At 36.5% G+C, this 18,959-nt stretch overlaps 1 protein-coding gene across 1 annotated transcript; it reads right to left on the bottom strand.

Moving 5' to 3' along the window:
• Positions 1 to 410: 410 nt before the first annotated feature.
• Positions 411 to 11,222, bottom strand: LOC135220321 (protein O-linked-mannose beta-1,2-N-acetylglucosaminyltransferase 1-like). Its single transcript, XM_064257559.1, has 8 exons — positions 11,063 to 11,222; positions 8,928 to 8,978; positions 8,614 to 8,690; positions 7,408 to 7,611; positions 2,873 to 3,086; positions 2,485 to 2,615; positions 1,871 to 1,941; positions 411 to 678 (listed from the first exon to the last, which is right to left on the bottom strand). The coding sequence occupies exons 1-8, from the start codon at positions 11,202 to 11,204 to the stop codon at positions 411 to 413; spliced, it is 1,158 nt and encodes a 385-aa protein (XP_064113629.1). The 5' UTR covers positions 11,205 to 11,222.
• Between the last annotated feature and the right edge of the window lie 7,737 nt (positions 11,223 to 18,959).

Genomic DNA, 18,959 nt, shown 5'->3' with positions numbered 1-18,959 from the left:
AAGGAATAACATGACTGCTAAAAAATATCCATAATTATCTATTAAAAATATATTCCTATGTAAAAATATACAACAAAGACTTTCGAACACCTGAACGGTGTTCCTCATCAGTGTACGTTAAAATGACATTTTAACGTTACACTGATGAGGAACACCGTTCAGGTGTTCGAAAATCTTTGTTCTATATTTTTAATATATAACTGTGGATATTTTTTAACAATTTGTTTTCACGAAACTGTGAATATCTTAACAATAACATGATTATTGAAAGATGTGACTGATGAATCATTACTAGCTCAAAACCTGCTAAGGAATATAATGATTATTGAAAGAAGTAACTGATGAATCATCACTAGCTTAAAACCTGCTAGAAACACATCTCCGCAAAAGAGTGAGACACCACCACTTCCTTACCTAAGGATATCGGGAGAAACCAAGAGGTCATCTTCGAGAATTATAGCTTTACTGGCAGATGGGTACGTAATGAAAACAGATCCAAGGGCGAACTTGATATTGGCGTTAGTGCGGGCATTACGAACTCCCTCTGGGGCATGGATAAGCGTCTTCTTCACCTGCAGGACGTCTGTCAGGTGCAAAGTTTCCTCGTGGGCGCCGTCCACGACCACCAGAAAGTCGGTCTGGGAAGATCCTGGGACTTCGTAAAGTTGTCGCAATATTCTGCAATAGAACATATGCGAGTGAATTATGAATTATGTAAGAGAGATATGAAAGCAAACATACACATTTACACAACCGTACTGCAATAATGGAAAATTCTTCTGAATTCTTGTGACAAAATAGATATATACATACAAACATACATGACTTCACCTACTACGTCAGGTGACGAAAGGGGCCTCTGCTAAATTCTGCTACTCAGGTATTTCCTTCCACAAATCTCCACTTATCAACTGTCTCCCTTCTCACAAAAGTTCCCATCCAAGCAAATCTGAGTAGGGCTTTCAACTCTCATTAAGCCCACAGGCGCCCAGTTGACGCTACTCTACGTACTACGCCTATTCCCCGAGGGGTCGTCGATAGGATATGTCCAAGCCATCTACCACACCCAAATTATCACTATGTAATCTAACTGTGGAACTTCCTTAATATTCCTTGTGTTATCATTTCTTATACCACATTGCCTCATTATCATTTCTATCAAAAGCTTTTATTCCAGTCCATGCAAGGCCCAACAGTCTTTTCTAGTTAATTTTAAATATTCAACTCAATGTTTCATGATGATCACTTCATCCACAAATCTTCATCCTTGTTTAAGACCGCAACATCTTCCCCTATTTTCTTTTGGCAGTCAAAAATCTACCTTATACCTTCCCTTGAATAAAGTTATGGCCACGTATTCCTACAGCCTTCTCTACCCTCTATCACCTCCGCCTTTATAAGGTGGAACAACTGTTCCTCTCAACCATTTCTTCAGGACCTTTCTTTCACCCAGATATACCTTACAGACTCTAACCATTCATTGTCTCAGTCACTATACTCTGTTTTTTTCATCTGTCCATCCGCCTGTGGTGTTTTTGTATGGTAACACTGCGTCCCGGGCTTTAGATAGTTACGCTATAATCGCTATTTGTAAATTTTAGGTAAATAAAAAGATATCTGGGTGTACATTTGCAACTGAAAGTGTTTCAATAATTTACTGTATGCGAATTACACCGTTAATATTCGAAATAGGATATTATTATAATCGTTGAATGTAAGCTGAATGTAACTATCTAAAGCCCGGGACGCAGTGTTACCATACAAAAACACCACAGGCGGATGGACAGATGAAAAAAAACAGAGTATAGTGTACTGCTGCATCTCACCAGTGACCCCTCCAACTCTTGGGGAACCTTCTAAACTCACTTACCTGTAAAGGTGAAGAGGTTTATTTGCAGTAACGACCACAATGGGTATTTTCTCAGACACTGATATAACGGGCTGCGGAGTAGATAGAATAAAAAAAATATTTCTATATATAACCTCATATTATATACATTTATATATCGACAAAATGAAGAAGATTTCATTCCAAATACCACGTTTAATCATTTGAAACTGAACCAGAGTAAACGGTTGGCTCGAAGACTCTAAATATTCCGACTATTTAAAAAAAAAAAAAGCTGAAAACTGGGAGTAAGCATTAATGAAAGCATTAAATGGAAAAAGGCCCACGGACCGCATATGAATGATAAAAATATGCGAAACGAAAACTATTTACATTTTGTATCTCGGATATTCCGGACTAAAAGTGAAATATTAATATGAGCGATTTTTTTTCTTTTTTACTTTTGCTCAATCTTTTAAATGCTCTTTTTCATTAGAATCGCTTCTACAGTGAAACAGCCAGTTAAGGCGTTCCTTTAATTGTACAAATCAAGAGAAATGCATTCACTACATGAGCACAATCACACAGACCAATACGAGGGCTAAGTGGATGTAAGTGGATGTCAAAGTATTCAGCAGTCACTTTTTCTATAATACCTGTGTTTTTCGAGTTCCTGGGAAAAAAGGTGTCTCGCAAGAACAAAGGTCACCATATCCTTCGTAGGACTCGCAGAAGGAAGCTTGACGCTGGAGGGTCGCTACATCATACCAAAGACATTTTCCATCCTCTGGAAACAGGGAATGAGAGTTTAAACAGAAAATAATGGACGGATAAGCGGGCTGGCGACAGCCCTCTAACGGAGGAGGGAGAGCAAACTACGACTATTAAACAAGAATAGATTTTCTAATAATATTCATATTTAAAAAAGAATCTTGTACACATTTTAATCTTTTACTGAAGCCAAACAAACTCATAATTGTAAACAAGCAAACATTTTCGAATAATCAAAAGATTATGACAAGACAAGTGGGGCTAAAACCTCACCTCTTCCATTCCTAGTCACTTGGGCTTTCAGCAGCAATGTGGAACTTGGGTAGAAGTGTTGGCCTAAGGTAGAGATACCCTCCGCCACGACCCCTACGCCTGTAATGCCAATGCATGCCCAAGTCTCTCCCGGAGTTGCTTTAGTTACCCAACGGCACCCCAAGTTCACCAGAGCATCCTCCGCAGCTTTGCTCAAGAACAGTATCCATTCTGGCTATTTGGGGTTTAAGTTCTCAGTTAATTATTCGTATAATATAAACTCTCACATATATATACGCATTAAGCTACAAATGTCCTTTAATATCTAATTCGCTGTGTGTAGCTGTGTGGTTAAAGGCGCTTCACTGTACGTCCTGATTTCTTGGTTCCTAGGTTCGCGCCCAGGGAGCCGACGAAATTATCATCAACTAAAAATTCCCCTCTAGTTAACATATATGAAGATATATAAATTCTGAGGTAGAGCGAATTAGATATTAAAGGACATTTGTAGCTTAATGCGTATATATGAATCACGGTGATGTGATCATACTCATATTTAGAATAAGTTATATCAAAAGATAGATTAAACACTGAAACACTAGGCCAATGAGCATACTGGAAGTGTATTTCATAAATTATTTGGTCGAAGTGAAATTTTAGAATAACGTGGAGGTGAAAATGGCTGAATTGCGCGAAAGTGAAATCGATTGAAGAGTTTAAAAAGTTCCCTGGAATGATCATAGGGTAACAGAGAGAGTGTTTGCGAGTATACAAGAGTAAGAAGAAGGATTAAAGAAAAAAGTGAATGAAAAAGACGAGAACGTGAAAGGCAGCATCAAATTCTAATGAGCAAAAAAGGATTCAAGCTTACAGATGCTGTCTTCAATGAATACAGTTCTGGAGTGAAAGAATATTTTGAAAATATGTTGAATGTGGGGAGAGAGAGAGAGAGAGAGAGAGAGAGAGAGAGAGAGAGAGAGAGAGAGAGAGAGAGAGAGAGAGATATTTGGAACTAAATGGCATGAGAGTGGAAGGGGCTGGTGTCGGTTTGGAAAGCTTTGCGGAAATGACTGTTGAGGGCTTATGGAAGGCAATGGAAAAGTTAAAGAATGGAAAGACACCAGGAGTGGATGGGATGCAGGTAAGATATTGCAATACAATGGGAAAGTGTTTGATTGTTTGTTTGTATGGTGTTTTTACGTTGCATGGAACCAGTGGTTATTCAGCAACGGGACCAACGACTTTACGTGACTTGCGAACCACGTCGAGAGTGAACTTCTATCACCAGAAACACACATCTCTGACCCCTCCATGGAATGCCCGAGAATTGAACTCGCGGCCACCGAGGTGGCAGGCCAAGACCAAGCTGACCACGCCACTGAGGCGCTCAAATGGGAAAGTGTGACTGAGTGGTTGATCATAGTTTGTAAGGTATATCTATCAAAGGAAAAGGTTCCACTGGGATTGACAAGAGTAATAATTGCTTTGCTGTATAAAGGTGATAGAGACAATTGTAAGAATGACTTAATACACCCGGAACGGAGTATGGAAGGACTGTGATTGACAAAGTAAGGTAGAAAACAGAATGATAAATAAGGGTAGATTAGAGCAGGTTTCCACAAGAAGAGACTGTGTGGATCAACTGTTTCTTATGAAACAGTTATGCGTCAAGTTTCAAAGTAAGGAGCTTGGATATTTATGAAACAGTTATGTGTCAGATTTGAAAATAAGAAGCAAAAGTTCTATGTGACACTTAGGTTAAGTTAGGTTAGGTTAGGTTGGGTTGGGATAGGTTAGACCTAGAAAAAGTTTATTATTGAATCACTAAAGGAAATCTTAAGAATCACTGACACAACATAAGTTGCAAGGATAAGCTTAAAAGTCTTTATGATAGCTGCAAGATAAGTACGAGAATATACTGGCGGGAGAGTGAGTAACTAGTTTCGCGTATAAGGGAATCTGAGACAGTAGTGTGATATGACTGCCTGACTGTTCAAAATCTATATGAATGGCTGGATGGATGGAGTTATCAGAGAAGACAGAGAAAGAAAAGTAGATGTAGGTGCAAAGTTATGGGATCAGGAGACGTATCTTGAATGGAATGTAGAATGGCTACAATATTTGTTCAGGATAACAAAGAGAAACAGTAAAAACTGGTGATAGAGTGAAAATGATTACAAGAGGATAAAATTTCAAGACTAAGGTTAAGAAGGTAAACATAAACCACTAAGATGGAGCAATAGATGTTTATGTGAATAGCAGAGGAATGGATGGCTGATTCGTATAGGTATTTGGTAGTGGAAATAACCTATAAAGGTATGATGAGAAAAGAGGTGAGTCACGGAACAGGTGAAAAAATAAAAAATTGAGAAGAGTCTGGAACCATGTGTAGAAGCTAAGTTGGAATGTATGAAGGGAAGGGATTGCGGTAATTCTCGTTTATGTAAATGTGATTGCTATGTTGAATATGAAGAAACAGAATTGAAAGGATGACAAACTTGGAAATACAGGGAAGTGGTAGAAAGCTAAGTGTAACTAAACTATGGCTCACCGTTGTAAGATGGTTTTGAGATGTGGAAAGAATGGAGGCGTGAAGAATGAATAATGCAGACGTGGTAACTTAACATGTCTGCATTACTCATTCTTAACACATTTAAGAGGGAGGAGGAGGAGAAGGAGATGCAGAAAATACTGGCTAGATGACAAGAAACAGTTGTGAAACAGCTAATATTGTGGAAGTTTTCTTATATAGGGGATTCATCTACAATTCATGATTTATCTCTAAAGCTATCGTCTGTTAGGTAAAACAATGTCATTTTCCTATATATATAATATATATATATATATATATATATATATATATATATATATATATATATATATATATGGATTAAGCTACAAATGTCCTTTATATCCAATTCGCTCTAAAGCGGAATCAATATATTTTCATATATATTAACCCTAGGTGAATTTTTTAGTTGCTAATAATTTCGTCCTCTCGTGGATTCGGACCAGCGCCCAGAGGAGAAATCTGTAACGTCACTGAAGTCGTGATATTCCTCTGTGCGCTGGTTCGTATCCACGAGAGGACGAAATTACAATCAACTAAAAATTCCCCTTCGGTTAACATATCTGAAAATATATTAATTCCGAGGTAGAGCGAATTTGAAATTAAAGGACATTTATAGCTTAATGCATGTATATGAATCATGGCGATGTGATAAAAATTCATAAATAATATATATACACATACATATATATACACATACATACATATATATATATTATATATATATATATATATTAGATATAATAATATTAATATTAATATATTATATATATACTATATAATATATATATATAATATATATATATATATATATATATATATATATATATCATATATATAATAATATATATATTATATTATTACACATACAATACACATATAAACTAATAATGTAATTATATATAAATATATATATATATATATATATATATATATATATATATATATATATATACACACACATTATGTACCACAGAGCACAGGCAAGCCAAACATAAACATACATCATTCATATTCTCATCCAAACTGAGGGCAAGAATAGATAAGCAAATGTTATTGATGCTGTTATCACATCTTCAGTGAAATATACAGTAAAATGTGAAAAGCAATATATCACTATTAAATATTTAAAGGAGTTCAGTAAAAATACACCAATACCAAAAGAACACAAAAAGATAAAACTGTCAAGAACAAACACAACACACTGTAATAAAGACACCGGAGGCTAACCTACCAATAAGAATAAAGCATACAAATATAGTGTATATATATATATATATATATATACTATATATATATATATATATATATATATATATATATATATATAATATATATTCCCCATTTTGTCAACCAAGTAAGATTTTTCCATATTGGCAACCGCTAAAATCCTTCTCTCCCCCGCGAACCTGCTTCATACCTCTGTCTTGTTCCTCTGTCTGCTGCGTGCTCTCTGTTCCAGGAAGCCAATCGTGTACACGAACCAATACATTATATAATAATATGTTTGTGTGTTTGTATTTTAATCGTGTAAACACATTACCCTTGACCACTTACTCAATGAATTTAGCACGTGATAGACGACAGTTGTGAGTTACACCTACGATGAAAAAGATCCTGGAAATGGGACTCACACTCCAAAATCACGAAGAGAACCAATAAGTATATTTGCATGCACACCCTTTGGATGAAGAATGTTTATTATGATTCACACACACATACACACACATATATATAGGTATCTATATGTAAATATCCATTTTTGTGTTTATGTATGAATAGAACCACAACAAAGATACTCTTTAGTACAAAAAACATCGTGGTTATAAATGCTGCAAGCCACCAAACTTTATTCTCGAATAAAATGACAAGACTGTAACCATGGAATGAATTAACTAACTGGTACAAAATTTTAATATGGTCACCACTACTGTGCGAATTTTCATTCACCTCCAGAATGTTATGAATCCGAAGAAATGCACCTTACCACGCCTGCAACTATAACGATTCTTCCGGGTTGCAGGCCCTTCAGCATGTGAACCAATCGCTGGTGTTCCGCAGGTTGGTACGTGAGGTACTGCTGGGCCATCATGAGTCGCCCGTCGTACCGCCGTAGGGCAAGGACGTGCACTCCCGAATGAACGCCTCCAGGTTTGCTGCGACTGACGGGCGTTCCGTGACGTTCGTATATCTCGGAGAAATAAGTAATATCAGTGACCATGGTTTCTGAAGACGATGTTATTTCCTCACAGCAATATAGTCATAAGTTGGATTATTATTATTTTTCCCCTCAGGTCAAAATTTCATAACGGACCAACATATATACAAAATCACTTTTTCTGTATCGAAATCTTAATTTAATTCTACTTTTTCTGTATCGAGACTTAATTTAATTCTACTTTTTCTGTATCGAGATCTTAATTTAATTCTACTTTTTCTGTATCGAAACCTTAATTCAATTCTACTTTTTCTGTATCGAGACCTTAATTTAATTCTACTTTTTCTGTATCGAAGCCTTAATTTAATTCTACTTTCTCTGTATCGAAACCTTAATTTAATTCTACTTTTTCTGTATCGAAACCTTAATCTACTTCTAAGATTTTATTTTATGAAATCACCTTTCCATACAAAAGAATGCACTGAGACAATTATTCAAAATTTCATATTAAGTAATTATAGACAGTGGGTTTTCTGGCTTTTCCTGCACGCAAAGCCTTGTTTACTTAACACACAGTTACATTTCTGAATAATTTCAAAAACAACAATTTTCACAGAAATTCTAAATCTCTGAGGACATCAAAACAAATAAAATTTCTGGAGTAAATCACAGCTTCAGGTATTTTGACTGCCGGATGTGAGAGAAAGTAAGATTATATTTATTATCTAGAAGATCCATTTCATATCAAAATGTCGGTGCATGCCGATAAAACCCTGTTTTACCCTTGTAATAATAAACAAATATTATACAATGAGAAAACTCACGCTTTTAAGATACAGTTCATTCCACACACTACGCAATCAATTTGATGATCTTTCACGAATCCCCTTTATTCCCTCGCAAAATCAATACAATTTTATCAAAACAACTCTATGAAAACATTCAGAATTAACACCTCCATGCATTACTCATCGATGCAAAAGTGTATAAAATTAAACCACAAAAGCTGTAAAAATAAGTTACAAAAACACTTACAATTCTCTCATTACATCTTACTGAAATGCTTGTAGAATTAATGGCGACAGTCAAATCGTGTGCTTGTTCTTCAAGTCCTGTTGCAGGAAAAACAAATACATAAAAACAACACCTTCTATCAAAACCGCAATAGCTTCCAGTGCAAAAAAAGAATGACAAGAATAAAATCATCCAGGGAAACCTACTCAGTATTCGAGTATCCTAATCCTAAAGCCTTATAATACAAATACACGAAAGGATATATCAATTTCAAAATACAGATACACTCGCAAGAAAACCAGCCTGTATGGAAAATTTTATATAATTTTCCTCACCTTTAATCTTCCTGAGGGTACTCGAATTCACTGAAGTCATGCCCATCTCCCCTGTAACAGACTTGATCAGTCAAAGGTCAACGAGTTTTTTTTTACTATCAATCAAAACCAAAACTTGATTTTGATTGTATCGCCATCAGCTCTACGCGATGCGTAAAACTTTAAAGAAATTCATAGATTTTCTAGTCACAATAAAATTAATAGACAATCTAGTTAGAAACATTTAACTATAACAGTTTCTGAGATCTACAGAACACTAGATAGCGAGTAAAATTTTTCTCTTACATTTGCCAGTCATCCAGTATAGTAATTCAAGGTGCAAATTCTACAAGAAAATTTTCCCCCAACCACAAAAGTGCATAAGCGCATTTAACGAAAGTTACTATCAGAAAAACAATACTTTGGTCTTGGAACTATCTGGGAATTTTTAAGACAAAGGTATAAAATGTTAGTAATAAAATCTCCAATCGCAAAGGTTAAGCCCTGCAACGTTTTCTCTGAATCAGAAAATCGACAATTGACCTCGAAAAATGGATCAAGATAAACAAACATTTGTGGAAATTAGCCTCAATCATCTGTACAACTTCTTACAAAAATTCATCAAAATCATGAGAAAAAGAATGAGTGATGAAAAAAGAACTTTGTGCCTGAATCATGAATAATCATCTACAAAGGCACAAACCTATCTACATTGATCAAAACTAGATGAAAATAAACTGCTACCGCTTAAATTATCTCTAACCTTGAAACATGCTTCAAAAATATTTCATGAAAAAGTTAAAAAAAAAGACCATAAATCTCTACTTATATAATATTTTCTATCTTGAGAAGACAAGGTACAGGTTTGTCCTACACGTTTTGTCTTAAGGCCCGTCCACATGGTCGAGCTTTGCTCGACGAACTCTGCTCGATGTGACGTCAGAAGTGGAGAGAAAGCGGATAAGGTTCTGACTTTTCCCGTTTCTGACGTCACATCGAGCTGAGTTTGTCGGGCAAAGCTCAACAATGTGGACGGGGCTTAATCAGGGTTTTCAGTGTCCATTGATACATCTGCACACAAGGCCATGCTTCGAAAAGTACCGACTGTGTTAGACTACAAGTAAGGCTGTTATTTCCATGCCAATAAATGTCTATTTATCTAACCTGCGAAGATTAGCGTTTTCAGAATAAGTGTTTGCAGAAGCTTAATACCTATACTCTGTTTTTTTCCATCTGTCCATCCGCCTGTGGTGTTTTCGCATGGTAACACTGCGTCCCGGGCTTTAAATAGTTACGCTATGTGTAAGTTTTAGGTAAATAAAAGGAGATCTGGGTGTACATTTGCAGCTGAAAATTGTTTTAATAATTTACCGTATGCGAATTACACCGTTAATATTCGAAATAGGATATTATTTAAAGGCCGGGAAGCAGTGTTACCATGCGCAAACACCACGGGCGGATGGACAGATGGAAAAAACAGAGTATAGATAAGCAATAAAGATGTCATTCGGCATTATTTATCACGAGTGATGCGAGATGCTTAGAAGACCGCATCCAACAAGAGAAAACCTGGTACATGAAACTGGTTCTGAATCGAACTGGATATAGAATTTAGGCCAAAGGCCAAGCAATGGGACCTATGAGGTCATTCAGCGCTGAGACGGATACAGACAGTAAAAATGTTTGAAAGGTGTAAGAGGATGAAAACCCTGCCGTTACGCTATGAATCAACCGTTAGGAGAGGGTGGAAAGTAAGGTTGAAGAAAGAGAATATGACAGAGAAATTTTTTTTACTTTAGTTTAACCAGACCACTGAGTTAATATTAACTCTCCTAGGGCCGGCATGAAGGATTAGACAAGCTATTTAAAATCTTTATAAAATACTATCTAAAAAATAAATATTTAATATTAGGAATATATTATAATATAGGTGTTTTGTAAACAAATATTCCAACAGCCCAATAAGCTGTAGGAATAAATAATGAGTTGTTAGGCAAATAAGCTGCTTCAATTTATATTTCATAGCTAAAAAAATGGCAATAAACTTTCATTTCTAATTGTCATCCAGATCCTATTTACAAGACACATGCACACGATCATTACACCAATATGAATACAATGTATGTCATCATACCGAAGCCACAGCTATGACTTACTTCCAATCATTTTCCAGTGAGCGGAGAGAGAGTGGGAAGGTCTTTCAGGGAGGCTTCGTCTATTCGCTCCAGCCCCCATCGCCAACAAGATGAAATGCAGCATCCGCATGCATGTCCCACGCAATCTCCATCTCATTCCCATCGTCCTTCACTTTCTCACTTGCAGGAGACGGCTGCTTCGGTGAGATATTAATGCAACGACCAATATAGAATGAACTGTTAACCTTAAGATTTCTGTATAATTCTGGGCAGTGCCGGTGATATAACACTGAACATCTAACAACCTTCGTTTGAATCCTGGCTTGAAGAGCTTCAGTGGAAAATGTAGCTAAAAATATGCATTTTATATATGGGAATGTGAATGGAGAAAACATATTTTCCCTATATATATATATATATATATATATATATATATATATATATATATATATATATATATATATATTTATATATGAACACAAACATACATACTATGTATAAATGTGTGTGCGTCTGCGTGAGTGCTTGCGCGAACTTTCTTGCATATATATATATATATATATATATATATATATATATATATATATATATATATATATATATATATACTATATATATATATATATATATATATATATATACGTACGTATGCATGCGTGTATGCAGCTATGTATACATACCCAAGTTATACTGAATATTTGTCATCACCTTTTGGCGTATATCGAAGATCCGGTTTTACATTTAATTATTGTGTAAGAATATCTTCTTTTTGCAATTTTTTTTCCAAAAGTATCATATGTCTAAAATTAACGCCTCTTTTTTCAAGCTCACTTTTTAGTTGTCTGTACAAAAACACTATTGAGACGGATATTTATCTAACCTTCCGCACTTTATCTGTCCGCCCTCAGATCTTAAAAACTATTGAGGCTAGAGGGCTGCAAATGGGTATGTTGATCATCCACCCTCCAATCATTAAATATCTCAAATTGCAGCCGTCTAGCCTCAGTAGCTTTTATTCTATTTAAGGTTAAAGTTAGCCGTGCGCATGCGTCTGGCACCGCTTTAGGTTCCAATAACACAGGTCACCATAGGGCCGTTGCTTAAAGTTCCACTTCAGCGCATTTTTTACTTGTTTAATCTTCAAGAGGAGAGTCACAACCAAGCCTCACGGGTCAACTGTATACCATCTCAGAGAGGGAGAATACGAGTCATGAAAAAGGCGATGCACAGCTCACCGCACGTCACTCCGGAGCAGGAAAAGAGCCCCGAAAATCTCCCAAACACCTTCCGTCTGTTGCGTCGACAATCGCGTCTCCTTTTCCTCATCGCTCCTCACACGACGAAGGGAAAAGGGATTCAGGCGAGCTTCCTTTGTCTTCGATGCTCTTTAATAAAGACACAGAAAGCTTGTTTTCTCTACTAAGATTCCAATCGATACAAGAGAATAGACATCAACAATACAGTCCGAAAGATCTCGGCAGTTCTCGTTTTTTCATTTTCATCCGTGGCATTACCTTTATCTATACATACATAGCATCACGTTATATATATTCGTGATCAAGATACTCACGCAGTGTGTGTATATATATATATATATATATATATATATATATATATATATATATATATTTATATACATATATTTATATATTACAAAAGGGCCCTTGATTGCTAAGCAGACAGAAAGGAAGAAATAATAGAGGCCAAATCTTTCAGATATATATATATATATATATATATATATATATATATCTATATATATATATATATATACATAGATTTATATATATACAAAAGGGCCCTTGATTGCTAAGCAGACGAAAGGAAGAAATAATAGAGGCCAAATCTTTCAGATATGTATATAAATATATATATATATATATATATATATATATATATATATATATATATATATATATATATATAAATGAAACCTGCCGCTGGAACCGCTGGGTTATTCAGCACCCTGATTAGAATAATATACTACTTCAAAGATAAAACTTCAATGAATAATAACCACCAGCCTAGTTATAGATGACAGTGTCAAATATATACCATAAATGTTAATATCTTGACCATTCCTTGTTCAAGAGCTCTTTTATGACACTTAAAATGTACTTGGTTCCTCTTATCTACTTAATAGGGACTCCAATATGTCCAGTAAAGTATATCTTAGTGTAAACACAGCAGTGAGTCGATTAACAATTCCCCTAGGGTTGGCCCGAAAGATTAGATGTTTTTTACGTGGCTAGGAACCAATTGGTTTCGTAGCAACGGGACCTACAGCTTATTGTGGGATCCGAACCACATTATATCGAGAAATAAATTTCTATCACCAGAAATAAATTCCTCTGATTCCGCGTTGGCCGGGCGGAGAATCGAACTTCGGAACACCAAAACGGTAGGCGAGCATGAAAACCACCCGTCCAATGACTTGCAACTAAGATTAAGTGAAGATGACCAATCCTCAAGCGTTCATGTTATCAAAGGCGACCCATTTTTCGAATCACTCTCATAACTTTTCTTGTAAAGGCGTGAAGCCGGTAGAGGTCGGCTTTCCGGTTCTCAGCAAGGCTTTTGGGATACGGTTGCTGGCCCCTTTGCCCTTTGTAACCCTACTTACAACCATATTACAGTCAGGGTAACCCTTGCCTAGGGTCAAGCTTTGCACGTCATACTTGTTAGTCTAGACTCAAGATTGCAACCGACTACATCACGAGACCCTCTCTCTCTCTCTCTCTCTCTATATATGATATATATATATATATATATATATATATTATATATATATATATATATATATATCTATATATATATATATATATATATATATATATAAGGGCATCCACTTCACGATACCTTGGTTGAAAGTGTTAAGAAAAGATGTCCAAAAACTTTTAAAAGTAAAGACTAGATTCACACAACCACCGGCGTCGCCATACCAACCCCCCCCCCCCCCTCAAACCCACCGCCCCACCAAACAACACACCCACAAGGGTCCCCCGGTGGGAGCAGCCACGTCACAGGTGGCGCACCTGAGGAGAATGAGGCCGACGTTTTCCATTTCAAACGATGCCGTATGGATCGCCCTTAAAGCAGAATTATAAGCAGAGCTACGCTCCCGATATTTCGCTTCGCTGATTGTTCTTCTGGACTAGATATAACACTGACAGACAGACTTTCATTCCCTCGAGACTTTTTTTTTTTTTATTACTCCACAGAATATTGACACACTTACGCCTTGCTTGACTACAAAATAATAGCAGGAGTGTACACAGAACTTGAGAGAGAGAGAGAGAGAGAGAGAGAGAGAGAGAGACGGAAAACAAGACCGAAAACAATTTGTGTGCTGGTTTTCCTCTCTGCATCAGGTTGAGAGAAAGAGCAAGAGCTTGGCTTAGCACCACCGACATTTCAAAAACGCGTAGGAATGATTGAGAGTGAATATACTGTATACATAAGCTAAGAAAGAGGCAATATACTACATAGTGATTAACTTTATTATTAACTTTTCGTTCCGGAAAATGGCGTTTACTTTGAAATTTGCATGAAAAGGAATTGCCGCTAAGGATGTCTAGAAAAAAAGTGCTGCAGTATTGGAAGTTTAAAAAAGTAAGAATGAATTACTTCAGTCGGTGAAAAATACTCACGAAAGGGCAAAATTACGTTGTGATAATATGTTACGGGTACTTGGTGACACGAGGAAATACACAATACATTCGCATAGGGACAAATGTCAAAGCAATTTGTCGTCTAAGCAAATTTTATCAAGATTTCCCTTCCTAAGAAATCATAGCAAGTACACGAATTTTTAACATACGCTACATAAAACTATATCCCTCGTTTCAAGTCTTCTCCGAGGTGTTATAATCACCGTGTTTTTCAAGCAAGACGTTAAGTATACCAACGAGTCTTTCGAAGCTATGCGCCTTACATTGGAAGACTACAGAGGCGATGGCATCTCCCTCACAGTGATTCTTCTGATCTTCGAGGCGTCGTTTCTTCTCACGCCCATCTCATCGAAGTCATTCGCCAGCTATTCACATGAGTATAAAAAGTGGCAGTATCTATCGAGTAAGTATAAGCAAAGCCGTTTGTTTGTTTGTTTGTTTGTTTGGTGTTTTTACGTTGCATGGAACCAGTGGTTATTCAGCAACGGGACCAACATCTCTCACACCTCAATGGAATGCCCGAGAATCAAACTCGCAGCCAGCGAGGTGGCAGGCCAAGACCAAGCCGAACATGCCACTGAGGCGCGATGTAAGTTGTCTTTAACCTGAGATGGCAACATCTCGCACTCAGTCATACTCAGAGATAAGCTGATATGGTATATTTGTCATTATTATTATCATTATTAATATTATTATTATTAATATTATTATTATAGAAATCAAGACGATTTTTATGTCTAAAATAAAAATGATTTTGCTATTTGAAATTTTCTGTTAATACAGTATGCCTAATGTGAGGAAAATAATACATCATCATCCTTCATTTCCTATCTTCATTAGCGATAAATTCTTCTTACAATGCATAACAGGCTTCATACGGTAACCCTGGCTCGCGGCCCAATTGGATCAAATTAGTCAAAGAGGCTTAAAACCGGCCCTGAGTGTAAGGCACATAAAGATTACGTATTCCATCCATAAGTGGGCCTTATGCTCCCATTCCCGTTTCGTTCAATGCATGGGAAGAATCGTCATTCAGTCGTAGGGAAGACGTAACGAAAAACCATCTAGACGATCGCTGCCTGCCTTTCCTAGTGTTCTGCTTCGTATATTTTTTTGGCATCAGTAGTTCAGACATGGTAAAAAAAAAAAAAAAAAAAAAAAAAAAAAAAAAAAAAAAACCTGTGGTAGGGGTGTAAGAATACTACCACTGAAGGTCTTGCATGTCGTAAAAGGAGACTAAAAGGACAACTGCTACCTTGCAGTCGTACTTTTTCAGTCAAAGGCGAGGCCCACCGCCAATAACTGTGGAAACTGCTGCCTTGCAAGTGGACATTTTAGTCAAAGGCGAGGCCCACCGCCAATAACTGTGGTTGATGACAGCAAGGGCATGCGGTCGTAAAACCCCTTTGCCAAATAATGAACCATGTCTGATGTTGTAAGGAAAGGCGCACCAGGCAACCGACCCTTTAGTGTAGGGATAACGGTGGGAAAGAAGAGCATTGCCGTCAAATTTACGCTGATCATTCCTTGATAATGGAAATTCAATTTCTTACGAGAGGCTCTGTAGGATTCAGTTGCTAGTTAGCTGTTACGTTGATTGTCACTATTCAAAACTCTATCAAGGATGAGTTCTCTACAGTTCCTATGAGAAATCCATACTTTTGGAAGCAACTCCAGATGATTTAGGCCGTTTAGTTGCCCCGTCTAACTCCAACAATTATTTACCGTTGAATCAAACGATATTTCCTTTCTCTGACTTTCCATTTGTGAGCAGCGCAATCCAGGTAATCCATTACCGAAGGCCAGTTGAAAATAAACTGACATCGTAAATTGCTACCTTCTCCCATCTAGTCAAAAGGAGGTGGTGCATAATGTCAATGCTATATTCTACTTCCGTGACTACTTCGCTTCTCTTGAAATACTTCACTATTTTCAACAACGTTTTCGGTACTTTGAAGAAATCATATAATTGCCGATCACGTTACTAAACAGGATATTTTTTGAGCCTTTGAATACAATACTTAACAAGTAATCAGATTAAACTTTCTCCCTCTTGTAATTTGTTTTTTTTTACCCTACTTTTGGCTCCCAACTCCACTGAGATATTTGTTGTGAGAACTGAACACAATATTATTCTTTGAATAATCTTAGTCACTCTCAGTTTTATATCCCGTAACTTTGCAACTACGTTCCACTTCCAATACCGCGAATTAATTCATTAGTATCTGCAAGTCCTCCCTAGCCTCTAGTACATCAGTCATATTCACTTCAGCCAGTGAAGATCTTAAATAGCTAAGGAAAGATACCACGCCACTGTCTAAGAGCCATTTACTCTTGATCTAATAATCGCTTATCTTTTTCACTGTAAAACTTCTAATCGCTCTTAAAATAAACAACCTATACAAAATATCCTCCGCACGCTCAAAAACACGCCGCTTTCAATTCGATCATGACCTTTCACTAGGACCACGATCGCCACACGCAGCGATCTCCCTTTACTTTAAAATATCCTCGGGTATTTATTTCATAATAAACGCTTGAGCCAGGCACCTCTCTCTTTCTTGCTTCGGCCAACGCTGCTGTCGCCATTGTCGATACTTTTAGCATCTGACTTACTTTTCCATTCAAATTGTAGCTACTAAATGCCTTCCTAAAAAAAAAAAAAATAAATAAAAAATCGCGCCCCTTTAATTCTTCAAACCCCGTCATAACATTTAACTTTGTTAAACAGGATTGCATTGAATACAGAGTTTAGGCCAAACGCCAAGCACTTTGTCCTATGAGGTCACTAACAGCTGAAACGGAAACTGACAGCAAAAGGTTTGAAAGTTTAACAGGAGGAAAACCTCGCAGTTGCACTATCAATCAACTGAGAGAATATGAAAGGAGGTACAGTAACAGGAACGAAAGGGGTTGAAGCTAGGAGACGAAGGGACGTTACAAAGAACCTTAAGAATGCCTACAGTTAAAAAAAAAAGTATGACGTCACAGTAGACGAGCTCCTGATGAGCTGCCACCATGTTTTAGGTCAAGCATTGTAAACAAAGGAAATACCAAATGTCGTTGTTATTCTAGGGAATTATGAACTATATCACGCAAAATGGCAAGTAAGGAGATTGATTACACTGAGTCTCTGGAGCCTGCAGTGCGTGAAATATGTATGCAAATAAACTGAAACTTGTAAATAACAAAGACCCTTACAAGGTGACACCTGAACAATGGAGTTCTTATGTGGATTTGCTGTCTGCAGTCAAGTATCCAGATAACGTGGACTATTTACTTAATGACGTAAGCCACTACATATTGGACCAGCTCAAGGCCTACAAGTCCCTGGAGGCTTACAACTATTTAGTAGTATCTGGCTGGGTGAAGGATCTTAATCAGATTGCTGAAAATGGATTCTGCAACCATGGGAAATCGCCATGTCAGATGCAGTCATTTTGGTTCGACCAGAAGTTTGATTAAGACGAGGTTTGTTACTCATAAAAAAAAAAAAAAAATACGAATTTTTTCCACTTCGATTAAAGTAATAGAAGTTCTTTTCTGGGATTTAATACTTTTACGGTTACATGCTCAAAAGACGAGATTTGTGGACAAAACCAGGAACCTACACATCTACTCACTATTAAGCCTTTTCAATAAAGGACAAGCTCGTTTTTACTTTGAGATCTGGCGAATATAAGATGAATGAAATTGCCCTTAAGTGTCACAATAATATGTTGAAAGTGTGACATGTGTACACAGAAAGGATTGGCTAACGAAATATATATAGTATATATATATTATGTATATATATATATATATATATATATATATATATATATATATATATATATATATACATACACACACACACACACACACACACACACACATATATATATATATATATATATATATATATATATATATATATATATATATATATATAATATATTTACTTAAAATCGAATAACAGGAGTTGTTTTCTGCATTTGTTTATGTAGTATTCCCAAGTGTGATGTTTCGGAATTTCGTTGAGAAACCAAGTACTGTGGCGCGCATTTTGTTAAAAAACTCTGCCTTTGATGTCTGTGTGCAGTTCACCATCCACAACTTCAAGTTTTAAAGATTTGACCAAAATAACTTCCAAGCGGCTCTAAATCATCTATCATTTGTCAGAGAACACAGTGGCTGTTAATTCATTTGGGAAATACTTTTCGTTTGTTTGTTTGTATGGTGTTTTTACGTTGCATGGAACCAGTGGT

Source organism: Macrobrachium nipponense, chromosome 1 (assembly GCF_015104395.2).
Source record: "Macrobrachium nipponense isolate FS-2020 chromosome 1, ASM1510439v2, whole genome shotgun sequence".
Classification (NCBI taxonomy): domain Eukaryota; kingdom Metazoa; phylum Arthropoda; class Malacostraca; order Decapoda; family Palaemonidae; genus Macrobrachium; species Macrobrachium nipponense.
The sequence above is the reverse complement of the archived record's forward strand: the minus strand, read 5'-3'. Positions and strand labels throughout refer to the sequence as shown.